The 15,495-nt window shown below is 46.7% G+C and overlaps 1 protein-coding gene and 2 non-coding genes across 3 annotated transcripts; all 3 read right to left on the bottom strand.

The window, feature by feature from the left end:
* Positions 1 to 3,371: 3,371 nt before the first annotated feature.
* Positions 3,372 to 3,443, bottom strand: TRNAY-AUA (transfer RNA tyrosine (anticodon AUA)). The gene has a single exon. It is a non-coding gene; the product is annotated as a tRNA-Tyr (tRNA).
* Positions 3,444 to 7,114: 3,671 nt separating this feature from the next.
* Positions 7,115 to 7,186, bottom strand: TRNAD-AUC (transfer RNA aspartic acid (anticodon AUC)). The gene has a single exon. It is a non-coding gene; the product is annotated as a tRNA-Asp (tRNA).
* Positions 7,187 to 13,365: 6,179 nt separating this feature from the next.
* Positions 13,366 to 15,023, bottom strand: LOC141145951 (uncharacterized). Its single transcript, XM_073632742.1, has 2 exons — positions 14,548 to 15,023; positions 13,366 to 14,211 (listed from the first exon to the last, which is right to left on the bottom strand). Exons 1-2 carry the CDS (start codon positions 14,725 to 14,727, stop codon positions 13,366 to 13,368), a joined length of 1,026 nt encoding a protein of 341 aa, XP_073488843.1. The 5' UTR covers positions 14,728 to 15,023.
* Positions 15,024 to 15,495: the final 472 nt, after the last annotated feature.

The raw sequence follows: 15,495 nt of genomic DNA, 5'->3' as shown, positions 1-15,495 counted from the left end.
ATTTTCAAGCCTCAATGTGTGACCGCAGTGACAGATGGTCAAATCAGATTTTCTGCTGCTTTTTCACATATGCTGTACTGAATACAAACCTCGCTGGGTTCCCGCAATACTCAAGGAGAAAAAGAAGAAAAAAGAACCATTGCGCAGATGGTATGACATAAGATATCCTGTGTGGTTAGAATAAAATTCACTTACACTTTCCTGCAGAGTACCTTCCTGCCAACCCCAGGTGGGGGGGGGGCATGGCCCCCATTTAGAGGCTCATTCACATGGGTGGAAACTGTTTGGGAGGGGAAACCATCACCTCCTATTATTATATATATATATTACTATTATAGTATTATTATAATCTATGGGTTGGTGTTTCTGTCCAACCATTCCTGAGATTTACACAGCTCCACCATATAGCACACAGAACCCCATCACACAGACAGGGACCCCTACCTTAGAGGTTCATTCACATGGTAGGAAAATGTTCAGATAGGGGATGGGGGGGTACCACTTCCTCCGATTATTTTATATCAATATTACTATTTTATTATTATATTTTATGGATTGGTGTTTGTCCATCCAGTCCTGAGATTTACACAGCTCCGCCATGTAGCACACAGAACTCCATCACTCAGACAGGAGCCACCACCTTCACACAGATAATAGGGCGCTCAGGAGGGGAAACCACTATCCTCCTATTAATATATATATTATATGGATTGGTGTTTCTGTCCATGCAGTCCTGAGATTTACACAGCTCCGTCACAGAACACCATCACACAGACAGGGGCCACCGCTTAGAGGCTCATTCACAAGGGTGTTTGGGAGGGGAAACCATCCCCTTCTATTATATATATTATCATTGGTGTTTCTGCCCATCCAGTCCTGAGATTTACATTATTTTTTCTTCGTTTCGGTTATAAAATTCAGCAAATTAGTCATTTTTCTTCATAAATTGTGGCCAAACTTTATACTGCTACATATCTTTGGTAAAAAAATAATCCAAATCAGTGTATATTATTTGGTCTTTGTGAAAGTTATAGGGCAGTGATGGAGAACCTTGGCACCCCCAGATGTTTTGGAACTACATTTCCCATGATGCTCACCTACACTGCAGAGCGCATGAGCATCATGGGAAATGTAGTTCCAAAAGGTTGCCAAGATGCCAAGGTTCGCCAATCACTGTTATAGAGTCTACAAGCTATGGTGCCAATCATTGAAAATCGATCACACATGATGTACTGACGGCCGATCTCATCTCTTGAGGCCCTAACAAACCTGGAAAGTACAAATACCTCCAAATGACCCCTTTTTGGAAAGTAGACAGTCCAAGGTATTTAGTAAGAGGCATGGAGAGTCATCCCCCCTCCCCCCCAACGTATATTCTATGAGGCATAATGAGTCTTTTGAACGGTTCATTTTTTGCCACAATTCTTTGCAAAATTAAGATTTTTCTTTTCTTTTTTTTTATTCACAAAATTGTCATATTAACAGGTTATTTCTCTCACATGGCCTGTGCACACCACAAACGACACCCCAAAATATATTCTGCTACTCCTCCTGAGTACGGGGATACCACATGTGTGAGACCTTTACACATCCTGGCCACATACAGAGGCCCAACATTCAGGGAGCACCGTCAGGTGTTCTAGGGACATAAATTACACATCTAATTTCCTGACAACCTATCACACTTTTGAAGGCCCTGGAGCATCAGGACAATGGAAACACCCACAAAATGACCCCATTTTGGAAAGAAACCCCAACGTATATTCTATGAGGCATAATGAGTCTTTTGAACATGTCATTTTTTCCCCACAAGTTTTTGGAAAATGTGGAAAAAAAATGAAAACACATTTTTCTACGCATTTTTTTTTTACACATTTCTACGGCACTGATGAGCATCCACTGATAGGGTGGCACTGATGAGCACTCACTGATGGGCACTGTATTGGCACTAATGGGCACATTATTGGCACTGACGGGGCACTGTAGAGCACAGATGTGGCACTGTAGGGCACAGATGCGCACTGATGGGGCACTGCTGGACACAGATGTGGCACTGTTGGGTACTAATGTGATGCTGATGGGACACAGATGTGCACTGATGGGGCACTGCTGGGTACTGATGTGACACTGCTGGGGCACTGTAGGGCACTGCTGGGCACAAATGTGGCACGGCTGGGTACTGATGTGGCACTAATGGGGCACAGATGTGTGTTGATGGGGCACTGCTTGGGTACTGATCTGGCACTGCTAGGTACTGATGTGGCACTGCTGGGGCACAAATGGCACTGATGGGGCACAGATGGGCACTGATGGGACAGTGCTGATTACTGATGTGGCACTGATGGGGCACAGATTGGCACTGATGGGGCACTGCTGGGTACTGATGGGGCACTGCTGGGTACTGATGTGGCACTGATGGTTACTAATATGGCACTGATGGGGCACAGATGGGCACTGATGTGGCACTACTGGATCACAGATGGGCACTGATGTGGCACTGCTGGGTATTGATGTGGCACTGAAGGACACTGCTGGGCATTGATGGGGCACTGCTGGGTACTGATGTGATGGGGCACTGCTGGTTACTGATATGGCACTGATGGGGCACAGATGGGCACTGATGTGGCACTGCTGGATCACAGATGGGCACTGATGTGGCACTGCTGGGTATTGATGTGGCACTGAAGGACACTGCTGGGCACAGATGGGGCACTGCTGGGCACTGATGGGGCACTGCTGGGTACTGATGGGGCACTGCTGGTTACTGATATGGCACTGATGGGGCACAGATGGGCACTGATGTGGCACTGCTGGGTATTGATGTGGCACTGAAGGACACTGCTGGGCACTGATGGGGCACTGATGGGTACTGATGTGGCACTGCTGGGCACTTGGAATACATACAAAAAAAGTCAAGCAGCATCACCCTCCTCTGCTTACACGATCGGTGTGAGGAGAGGAGAGAACCGGAAATTACGCCGGTTCGGTGACAGTGATCTCTCTGGATCCGCTGGACGGAACAATCACGTGGTAAAGGGCCGCTGGGATTGGTCCTTTACCCCGATCCCTGACGAGCTGGGTCCCGAGTATCCGGCGAGCAAGGACACTCCTGTGTGTGCGGGGATCATCATTGTACGCCCTCCCAGAATTATGCGACCACGCTGTAGCCGTCATTCGGCTATGGCCCAGTCGGCAAGTGGTTAAAGTTCATGTTTGTGTAAAGGCAGGCGCCCCAATACTTTTGGTAAATAGTGTATGTGTGATTGGACAGAGGTGGGGAGAGAGGAACAGGACTACCTAGGAAGACAGGATAAAGTACATTGTACAATTTACACCCTGCAGTTAGCAGTCGAGGCAGCCATCTTGGGAATTGCGTTGGCCGGGAATCGGACCCGGGTCAGCTGCTGTATAAGCAGCTATGCTCACCACTGCACCACCAACGCGAGGAATGTCTTTGGAGGGTGGGAGGAAAGAACCTATATGCAGCTCCCCCCAGCCCCCCACATACTTACCTGAGCTCGATCTTGATCCAGCGCTGTGCCTGGGAGCAGTAGCTCTCTCTCTCCTCACTGGACAGAGAGTCAGCAGTGGGAGCCAATCACAGCCAGTGAGCAGGGGGTGGGGCCGAGCCATGCTCTGTGCTTCAATGAATCGCATAGCAAGCGGCTTTCTATGGGGTGCACTGGGCAAGGGGGAGGAGCCAGGAGCGCCAGCAGGGAACCCAAAAAGGGGAGGATCGCGGCTGCTCTATGCAAAACTATTATAGAGAGCAGGCAAGAATAACATGTTTGTAAACCTCATTTTTTTTCCGTCTTACGTCAGGCCCAGGAGGAAGAGAGCGTGCCCGGGCTTCATAAGCTACTTTTATAATCCCTCCCAGCAACCTTTAGGCCACTGCAAGGGTCCCTGGGATTTGTAGTCTTAGAGTATGGGAATATATAACAGCAGATTCCAGAAGGACTATACGCCCCATAACTCACTCTGCTGGCGCACAGGTATGAGGTCACTGGCTGTCGAATAATCACGGGACCAACAATATTCAAAACACTGGAAGGTGCAAAGCTTTCTGGATACAGTTCACATCGCTACATAGGGAAGGATAGTATTGGGGTTACAGGGAGGGTTATTCTTGGTGATATAGGGAGGGATAGTATTGGGGTTACAGGGAGGGTTATTCTTGGGGATATAGGAAGGGTTAGTATTGGGGTACAGGGAGGGTTACTCTTGGGGATATAGGGAGGGATAGTATTGGGGTTACAGGGAGGGTTATTCTTGGGGATATAGGGAGGGATAGTATTGGGGTTACAGGGAGGGTTACTCTTGGGGATATAGGAAGGGTTAGTATTGGGGTACAGGGAGGGTTACTCTTGGGGATATAGGGAGGGATAGTATTGGGGTTACAGGGAGGGTTATTCTTGGGGATATAGGGAGGGTTAGTATTGGGGTTACAGGGAGGGTTATTCTTGGGGATATACGGAGGGATAGTATTGGGGATACAGGGAGGGTTATTCTTGGGGATATAGGAAGGGATAGTATTGGGGTTACAGGGAGGGTTATTCTTGGGGATATAGGGAGGGATAGTATTGGGGTTGCAGGGAGGGTTATTCTTGGGGATATAGGGAGGGATAGTATTGGGGTTACAGGGAGGGTTATTCTTGGGGATATAGGGAGGGATAGTATTGGGGTTACAGGGAGGGTTATTTTTCGGGATATAGGAAGGGATAGTATTGGGGTTACAGGGAGGGTTATTCTTGGGGATATAGGAAGGGCTAGTATTGGGGTTACAGGGAGGGTTATTCTTGGGGATATAGGGAGGGCTAGTATTGGGGTTACAGGGAGGGTTATTCTTGGGGATATAGGGAGGGATAGTATTGGGGTTACAGGGAGGGTTATTCTTGGGGATATAGGAAGGGATAGTATTGGGGTTACAGAGAGGGTTATTCTTGGGGATATAGGAAGGGCTAGTATTGGGGTTACAGGGAGGGTTATTCTTGGGGATATAGGGAGGGCTAGTATTGGGGTTACAGGGAGGGTTATTCTTGGGGATATAGGGAGGGAGAGTATTGGGGTTACAGGGAGGGTTACTCTTGGGGATATAGGGAGGGATAGTATTGGGGTTACAGGGAGGGTTACTCTTGGGGATATAGGGAGGGATAGTATTGGGGTTACAGGGAGGGTTACTCTTGGGGATATAGGGAGGGATAGTATTGGGGTTGCAGGGAGGGTTATTCTTGGGGATATAGGGAGGGATAGTATTGGGGTTACAGGGAGGGTTATTCTTGGGGATATAGGGAGGGCTAGTATTGGGGTTACAGGGAGGGTTATTCTTGGGGATATAGGAAGGGCTAGTATTGGGGTTACAGGGAGGGTTATTCTTGGGGATATAGGGAGGGAGAGTATTGGGGTTACAGGGAGGGTTACTCTTGGGGATATAGGGAGGGATAGTATTGGGGTTACAGGGAGGGTTATTCTTGGGGATATAGGAAGGGATAGTATTGGGGTTACAGGGAGGGTTATTCTTGGGGATATAGGGAGGGATAGTATTGGAGTTACAGGGAGGGTTATTCTTGGGGATATAGGGAGGGATAGTATTGGGGTTACAGGGAGGGTTATTCTTGGGGATATAGGAAGGGATAGTATTGGGGTTACAGGGAGGGTTATTCTTGGGGATATAGGGAGGGATAGTATTGGGGTTACAGGGAGGGTTACTCTTGGGGATATAGGGAGTCATAGTATTGGGGTTACAGGGAGGGTTACTCTTGGGGATATAGGGAGGGATAGTATTGGGGTTACAGGGAGGGTTATTCTTGGGGATATAGGAAGGGATAGTATTGGGGTTACAGGGAGGGTTATTCTTGGGGATAAAGGGAGGGATAGTATTGGGGTTACAGGGAGGGTTATTCTTGGGGATATAGGAAGGGATAGTATTGGGGTTACAGGGAGGGTTATTCTTGGGAATATAGGAAGGGATAGTATTGGGGTTACAGGGAGGGTTATTCTTGTGGATATAGGGAGGGATAGTATTGGGGTTACAGGGAGGGTTATTCTTGGGGATATAGGGAGGGATAGTATTGGGGTTACAGGGAGGGTTATTCTTGGGGATATAGGGATCGATAGTATTGGGGTTACAGGGAGAGTTATTCTTGGGGATATAGGGAGGGATAGTATTGGGGTTACAGGGAGGATTATTCTTGGGGATATAGGGAGGGATAGTATTGGGGTTACAGGGAGGGTTATTCTTGGGGATATAGGAAGGGATAGTATTGGGGTTACAGGGAGGGTTATTCTTGGGGATATAGGGAGGGATAGTATTGGGGTTACAGGGAGGGTTATTCTTGGGGATATAGGGAGGGATAGTATTGGGGTTACAGGGAGGGTTATTCTTGGGGATATAGGGAGGGATAGTATTGGGGTTACAGGGAGGGTTATTCTTGGGGATATAGGGAGGGATAGTATTGGGGTTACAGGGAGGGTTATTCTTGGGGATATAGGGAGGGATAGTATTGGGGTTACAGGGAGGGTTATTCTTGGGGATATAGGGAGGGATAGTATTGGGGTTACAGGGAGGGTTATTCTTGGGGATATAGGGAGGGATAGTATTGGGGTTACAGGGAGGGTTACTCTTGGGGATATAGGGAGTGATAGTATTGGGGTTACAGGGAGGGTTACTCTTGGGGATATAGGGAGGGCTAGTATTGGGGTTACAGGGAGGGTTACTCTTGGGGATATAGGAAGGGTTAGTATTGGGGTTACAGGGAGGGTTATTCTTGGGGATATAGGGAGGGATAGTATTGGGGTTATAGGGAGGGTTAGTGTTAGAGAGAGCTATATAGTATATAGTAAATACTATATAGTAAACAGCAGGCTTTTTTTCAGCCAAGTTGCTAAGGATAGCCTAGAAAATACCTGAAAATGAGCTGAGTGCTCCACCTACTGGCTGAAAATGAGAATACAAAACAATCATTTTCTTGTGCAAAAAAATATATTATTCAAAATGCTTAACAAAACACATTCCTTTTGATTTAAATTTTATTCCATCAGCATTTAATTTGCACAGTAGATTTCTCCCTGGGGACACAAAGTGGTTAGCGGTCGAGGCAGCCATGTTGGCAATTGCGTTGGCCGGGAATCGAACCCGGGTCAGCTGCTGGATAAGCAGCTATGCTCACCACTGCACCACCAACGCGAGGAAAGTTTTTGAAGTGTGGGAGGAAAAAACCTGGGAATGGGGAGGTGAGGATGACGCTGGATCCCAGTGCTGCAAATATGTCTGGTCTTGTCACAGTGGCAACATATAGCAGCTTACCAATTCCTCTGTGATACGTATCATTGTTGGGTAGCAAGTTTTCTCCTTCAGTGCTCTTTCGATAGCCTGGTTCCATAGACATTTCACTTCCTTTGCATATTGCATATGGAATTGTTGCAAGATTTCGCAGATTTTCTGAGAACTTCCATCTTTTTCTCTCTCTATTTGGATACCCAGATTGTAGCTAATGTCCCCAAGTTCTTTGATTTCAAAATTTTCTTTCAGTTTGTGAACTATCTGATTGTAATCCCCTTCTTGTTCAAAACAGGTTATAAATGTCATCAACATAGATAAGGATGTATATCCATCTGTCTTCTTGATTCCTGGAGTAGAGACGGGGGTCTGCTTTACATCTTGAGAATCCCTCTTTAGTAAGTACTTTGTTCACTTTCGCATTACACATCCTTGCAGATTGTATAAGACCGTAGATGCTCTTCTGATGTTTACACACAAGGTTGTCCCCTTTCTCAAACCCTGGTGGTCGCTCTATCTAGAGATCTTCCTTAATGTCTCCATGTCTAGGTATTTCACTTGCATTCCCTTTCTGGCTGCAATGCTAAGAAGTGCTCTGATGGTGGAGTGAAAGTTTCGTCATAATCTTCACCAAATTTCTGAGAGCAACCCTTGGCAACTAGTCTGGCTTGGTATTTGTGGATATTCCCAGGGCCAGATTTGCCACAAGGTCACCAAGGCCAGGCCTCGGAGCGGCAGTGGTGCAGGGGCGGCGCCGCTCCTGCGGCGACTTCGCGGCCACCCCCCCTTTCGGGCTGCCCGTTAAAGTCGAATTAAGGGCACCGGTACCCTTAGAAAAGATGGCCGCGAGCCGCCCACTACTGCGCATGCGCCGTTCCGAAGCGGCCGGGCTTGGGAAGGCTCGTACATGCACGGCCGGGCAGCACATGCGCAGTAGCGTGATTGCGCCACCTGGCGCCATTTTTGAAAAGATCGAGAAGTAATGTCAGCGGTGCGGCGGCGGTGGAGAGAGGTGACATCTCTCATTGCCCGCACCGCTGTTCCGCCCTCCTCCATCTGATGGCAGCCAGGCAGCGTGGCAAGTGACATCAACATCTGGTGGCAGCCAGGCAGCGTGGCAAGTGACATCTCCATTTGGTGGCAGCGTGGCAAGTGACATCAACATCTGGTGGCAGCCAGGCAGCGTGGCAAGTGACATCTCCATCTGGTGGCAGGCAGCGTGGCAAGTGACATCTCCATCTGGTGGCAGCCAGGCAGCGTGGCAAGTGACATCTCCATCTGGTGGCAGGCATAGTGGCAAGTGACAAGCGATGGTGGCAAGTGACACGCTCAGGGCTCCCAATGATTCTGCATTATGGTGAGTTGAACCATTTCATTTTACATTACAATGTAATGATAGAAATAATGTGTTTCAATCATCCTGACTCCTGACACCATACCAACCTTGGTGCCGGGGATGATTGAAGCACTAACACCAGCCATTGCCCTGAAAAATTGCCTGGGAGATGTATAAACCTCGAAGTGGACTTTTCCTGGCTCTCTCTGGGACGCTCTGCTACAGTGCGTATTAGTCCTGGTTTGCATTGGAATTTGTTGCTAGACATGGAAACAAACTCTTGAAGTTTCTCTGATAGTAGCTAATGTTCCCAAGTTCTTTGATTTCAAAATTTTCTTTCAGCTTGTGAACTTTCTGATTGTAATCCCCTTCTTGTTCAAAACAGGTTATAATGTCATCAACATAGATAAGGATGTATATCCATCTGTCTTGATTCCTGGAGTAGAGACCCCCGTCTGCTTTACATCTTGAGAATCCCTCTTTAGTAAGTACTTTGTTCACTTTCACATTCCACATCCTTGCAGATTGTTGAAGACCGTAGATGCTCTTCTGATGTTTACACACAAGGTGCACCCACTGACACCATTGTTGGTGGTTATTATTGCGTCCAACTGACCTCTTATCCTTTACAAGCAAGGAAGCTTCCATCTTCATTTCTGTTTGACCTGCAGTTCTCATGGTGTTGTATAGGTGACCAGCCATGACACCAGCCATATGATATGTTTATAGTTTGGTTGAAAGCAACCTGTTCTTCTTTAAAAGTGCCCTACAATATGATAAAAAGTACTTTGTTTTCTCTATAGTTGTTCCAATCCCTTTGGTATTTTTAGGTTTTTTATGTTTGATGTCTTTATCAGCTTTAGCCAAAAACCTTTGTATTTGAGCAGATTTTTCTTTGTATTCTGACGTATCTTTGAATGGACTCCATTTTTCTTTTAATTCAGCTGTTTTTGTGGCTATTTTTTGGAGTTGGAGCAGTGTGACCGCATGCAAACGGAGGTGTACCAGAGTCACAGGGTCTAAGGAGCCACCTGGTCTTCACCAGAGCCACTGGAGGTGTGGATGTTGCGCTGCAAGGCAGCTCCCAGGTTGCGACTCTCTAGCACACCCGTGCGGGCACAGTGCATCCAGATAGGCGTAATACTACCTAGGTCCAGGTATTATTGTGTCCACTGACACCATTGTTGGTGGTTAATATTGCTTCTACTGACCTCTTATCCTTTACAAGCAAGGAAACTTCCATTTTTATTTCTGTTTGATCTGCAGTTCTCATGGTGATCAGCCATGATACCAGCCATATGATGTGTTTATAGTTTGGTTGAAAGCAACCTGTTCTGCTTTAAAAGTGCTCTATAGTATGATAAAAAGTACATTTGAAAATTGATAGTCCTTCAGTCTGTTAGATACCATGCTGCCAGGTTCTGACAACTGGCTAGGTGCTCTGCCACCTGGCTGAGTGCCCTGCTGTTGGGGTCTGGAAGCAGGCTGTGCCCTGCTGTTGGGGTCTGGAAGCAGGCTGAGTGCCCTGCTGTTGGGGTCTGGAAGCAGGCTGAGTGCCCTGCTGTTGGGGTCTGGGAAGCTGGCTGAGTGCCTTGCTGTTGGGGCCTGGAAGCTGGCTGAGTTTCCCGGAGGTCAGATCCTTTAACAAGTACAACATTTGGAACTTGCAGCTCCACAGGGCAGAAAATATCCCAATGCTGGGATCCCATGGACCATCTGCAGGCTTAACGTGGAGTCCCCTAACCCATACTGCTTTTCATTTTACCAGTCACCCAGGTCTTTCCAAGGAATTGGTTCCCCAGCATAGGTCCCCTAAACACCTCTACTACTGGAGCTGTAAGTGTATTTTAACAGTCACCCAGGTCTTACCAAGACATTGGTTCCCCAGAAAAGGTCCCCTAATGCCCTTGGAGTGGCAGGGGCACACATTACAACTGGATCAGGACAAACTTTAGATAGAAATCTGCCCTTACCCAGAACACCTCTACTACTGGAGCTGTAAATTTAAGTTTTTTTTTTAACAGTCACCCAGGTCTTACCAAGACATTGGTTCCCCAGAAAAGGTCCCCTAATGCCCTTGGAGTGGCAGAGGCACACATTACAACTGGATCAGGACAAACGTCAGATGGAAATCTGCCCTTACCCAGAACACCTCTACTACTGGAGCTGTAAGTATAAGTATATTTTAACAGTCACCCAGGTCTTACCAAGACATTGGTTCCCCAGAAAAGGTCCCCTAATGCCCTTGGAGTGGCAGGGGCACACATTACAACTGGATCAGGCCAAACTTTAGATAGAAATCTGCCCTTACCCAGAACACCTCTACTACTGGAGCTGTAAGTTTAAGTATATTTTAACAGTCACCCAGGTCTTACCAAGACATTGGTTCCCCAGAAAAGGTCCCCTAATGCCCTTGGAGTGGCAGGGGCACACATTACAACTGGATCAGGCCGAACTTTAGATAGAAATCTGCTCTTACCCAGAACACCTCTACTACTGGAGCTGTAAGTGTATTTTAACAGTCACCCAGGTCTTTTCAAGACATTGGTTCCCCAGCAAAGGTCCCCGAACACTCTTGGAATCGCAGAGGCACACATTACACCAGGACAAAATTCAGATGGAACTCTGCCCTTACCCCGAACACCTCTACTACTGGAGCTGTAAATAAAAAGCAGAAATCTGGACCACCAGGCTTTGACACAACCTAAGCAAATGGCGCATGAAAGTTGACTACAGGAATCTTGGACCAAACGGGTAACCCATGCCAGGCATGCAACATGCATGGAGATGCAGAGGTATTAGACCTCTGGAGTTGGTGATATCTTGACCCTAGTACCAGAGACTGACTGGGCAGCAGGCACAAAACTAGCAGAGGCAGACTGGGCAGCAGGTGGTATATAAGCAACATCAGGCTTGTCAGCAGATAAAGGATCAGTGGCATATGGCTGGGCAACAGGTTAAATAACAATGGATTCAAGCTGGATAGCAGGTAAAGGATTAGTAGTGTCAGCATGAACAGTAGAAGATCAGTGGCACCAGATTTGATAGCTGGTGGCGTATCCATGAAGTCAGGCTGGTCAGTGGGTAAAGGATCAGTGGAATCTGGCTGGGCAGCAGGTGAAGTACCAATGGATTCAAGCTGGATAGCAGGTAAAGGATTAGAAGTGTCTCTATGTGCTGGGGAGAGAGGGAGGAAAGGAGGTTCTGTGCACTCCTTTCTTTCTTTCTTTCTTTCTTTTTCTTTTTTTTTTTCTTTCTTTTTTTCTTTCTTTTTCTTTCTTTCTTTCTTTCTTTCTTTCTTTCTTTCTTTCTTTCTTTCTTTCTTTCTTTCTTTCTTTCTTTCTTTCTTTCTTTCTTTCTTTCTTTCTTTCTTTCTTTCTTTCTTTCTTTCTTTCTTTCTTTCTTTCTTTCCCCGCCCCTTATGACATCACCGCCCGAGGCATGTCACCACCAAAAGCAGCAGCATGTGTCACCACCAAATGCAGCAGCATGTGTCACCACCAAATGCTGCAGCTTATGTCACCACCAAATGCTGCAGCTTATGTCACCACCAAATGCTGCAGCTTATGTCACCACCAAATGCTGCAGCTTATGTCACCACCAAATGCTGCAGCTTATGTCACCACCAAATGCTGCAGCCTATCTCACCATCAAATGCTGCAACTTATGTCACCACCAAATGCAGCAGCTTATGTCACCACCAAATGCAGCAGCTTATGTCACCACCAAATGCTGCAGCCTATCTCATCATCAAATGCTGCAACTTATGTCACCACCAAATGCAGCAGCTTATGTCACCACCAAATGCTGCAGCTTATGTCACCACCAAATGCTGCAGCCTATCTCACCACCAAATGCTGCAACTTATGTCACCACCAAATGCAGCAGCTTATGTCACCACCAAATGCTGCAGCTTATGTCACCACCAAATGCTGCAGCCTATCTCACCATCAAATGCTGCAACTTATGTCACCACCAAATGCAGCAGCTTATGTCACCACCAAATGCTGCAGCTTATGTCACCACCAAATGCTGCAGCCTATCTCACCATCAAATGCTGCAACTTATGTCACCACCAAATGCAGCAGCTTATGTCACCACCAAATGCTGCAGCTTATGTCACCACCAAATGCTGCAGCCTATCTCACCATCAAATGCTGCAACTTATGTCACCACCAAGTGCAGCAGCTTATGTCACCACCAAATGCTGCAGCTTATGTCACCACCAAATGCTGCAGCCTATCTCACCATCAAATGCTGCAACTTATGTCACCACCAAGTGCAGCAGCTTATGTCACCACCAAATGCTGCAGCCTATGTCACCACCAAATGCTGCAACTTATGTCACCACCAAATGCTGCAGCTTATGTCACCACCAAATGCTGCAGCCTATCTCACCATCAAATGCTGCAACTTATGTCACCACCAAGTGCAGCAGCTTATGTCACCACCAAATGCTGCAGCTTATGTCACCACCAAATGCTGCAGCCTATCTCACCATCAAATGCTGCAACTTATGTCACCACCAAATGCAGCAGCTTATGTCACCACCAAATGCTGCAGCTTACACCAAATGCAGCAGCCTGTGTCACCACCAAAGCAAACGCACATGAATATAAGAAAAGCACACAAATATAAGAAAAGCACACAAATATAAGAAAAGCACACTGATAAAAACTGGCTCATGTGCGCCCAGCCTGAAGGGGTGTGAACTAGACTTAGGCAATTGGGAAAAACTGAACATTTGGCTCTATGATGTTGTCACGAGCCTCCTCATAATACAGGGCCAGGGTGTAAGTCCACTGTCCTGTCTCTCTGGTGGTAGAAATATGTCACATAGGTGTTGCTGCGCCTCTGGCTCTATGACGTTGTTATGAGCCTCTTCATGGTACATCGGCCATGGTGTAAAGAGATTCTCCTGGCTGTATGCCGTTGGGAAGAAGTCCTGTGGTGGCTCCTGAATCTGACTAACTCTCTTGCAGCCAAAGTCATAGATATTATTCTGCTCCTCTGGCTCTATGAGGTTGTTATGAGCTTCTTCATGGTACATCGGCCACGGTGTAAAGAGATTCTCCTGGTTGTATGCCATTGGGAAGAAGTCCTGAGGTGGCTGCTGAATCTGACTAACTCTCTTGTAGCCAAAGTCATAGATATTATTAGGCTCCTCAGGCTCTTTTGGGTTCTTATGAGCCTCCTCGTAATGCATTGGCCAGGGTGTGAAGAGATTCTCCTGTCTGACCGCTGGTGGTGGCTGATAAACGACCATTAGCTCTGCCAATTGTTGAAGAGCATCTTTATAATGGTTCTCCATTGGAGTCGGTACTGGTCTCTGGATCTTCAATGATAATATTGGATCCCAGTCCATTGGTTCCTCCCTCTGAAGCTCACTCTCATCACTACAGTCAGCGAAATTAGGCTTCTCTGGCGATGATGGTGGAGGTGAAAATAACTCCATTGGTGACATCATCAAACTGTCGCTCATGTATGAAAAGCCTGTGAAATACTCCTGCTCATATGGTGATATTGGAGCCTCCCGGTCCAGGGTTTTGATAAATTCATTCAATGGCATGCTGTTATTTGATGGTTCCTCATAAATCTAGAAAGAGAAAAAGACATTCATTACTATTTCTAATTGATACAGAGAATGGTAACAAAGTATGGTGAACCCCACCCCCGAGGTGCAGCAGATTTCACCAAGCACGCTCCTTCCACCCTAGCTCCCTCTAGTGGTCAGATGACATACACAATAATCATCTCCAATACTAAACAGAAATCATTCAGACCAGGCCGTATGATTGTATAGTGATCACAAATTCATATACACTGGTCTGAAAAGTCTGGTAAAACAAATGTCTTAGATGGGGAAGAGCCTGCTGCTGAAAATCTCCCCTCCCCCTCCAATGTGTTTGGACTCTATTATCTGTATACTTACTGGTTCAGATTCAGGTGGCTCGTCTGACTTTCTTCCCTCTAACTCTGCCCAGTCGATAGTCTTGAAGAACGGATGGCTCCTGATGTCACTGACTAGATGGTTTCGGCCCTCTTGGTCTTTCCACAGAAGCTGTAATGAAGAATGAAATATATGAGAATGAAATATAAAGAGATGCTGCATGACCAATAACAATATCTGAGCAATAGAGGAGCTGAGGCTCTCTGTAACTTACCCTAACTAAGAGGTTATGGAGGTCAGGGTCCATACCCTCCTCAAAATCGGGCTCCATATAAATCATTTTCATCTTTATTTGTTCCCAGTCGTCAGTACTGGTGATGAAGGGATGTTTGCCAAACGCCATCTCGTATACTATAACTCCAAGGGAGAAATAGTCAACCATGCTGAAATAATCCATTTCTTGCAAGACCTGAAGAAACATAAGAGAAAAAGGGATGAGCACATTGTCAGACCAGGCAGAGGACAGAGATGATAACATAGTGACATGTGTGATGTATAAAGCTCATGCATGACTAAAATTGCAATGAAACGGCATCAAACTGAAGTGGAGCTTGCGAATATTGGAGGTGGGGCTTAAAGGGCAAGTATAGTCAAAACCTTTTTTTTTTTTAAACGTTGGATAGAATAGAAAGGGGTTAAACAGTCTAGGGCTTTGCCTAGAGGTGCCCTTTAATTGCCCCATTTAAAGTAGGTGGATGAAGGTATACTGACCCCAATAGCTCAATGTTCACAAGCGCTCCCCATGTTAAAGAGGAGAAGGGAAACAGTGGGTGAGCAGTTACTGGAGGTTTTACCCCATTCATATGTGTGAAACGGGCCAGGCAGATGAATCCATCTACACTCAGCCTCAATGTCCCCTACAAAGAAGCCCCAACACTGCTCCATGACTCAGAACTTCCCAGCTTTTGTTGGGGATATTGTTCTGGCCTG

This window comes from Aquarana catesbeiana, linkage group LG05, assembly GCF_042186555.1.
Source record: "Aquarana catesbeiana isolate 2022-GZ linkage group LG05, ASM4218655v1, whole genome shotgun sequence".
Taxonomy (NCBI): Eukaryota; Metazoa; Chordata; class Amphibia; order Anura; family Ranidae; genus Aquarana; species Aquarana catesbeiana.
Note: the sequence above shows the minus strand (reverse complement) of the source record. Positions and strands in the feature narration are given on the sequence as shown.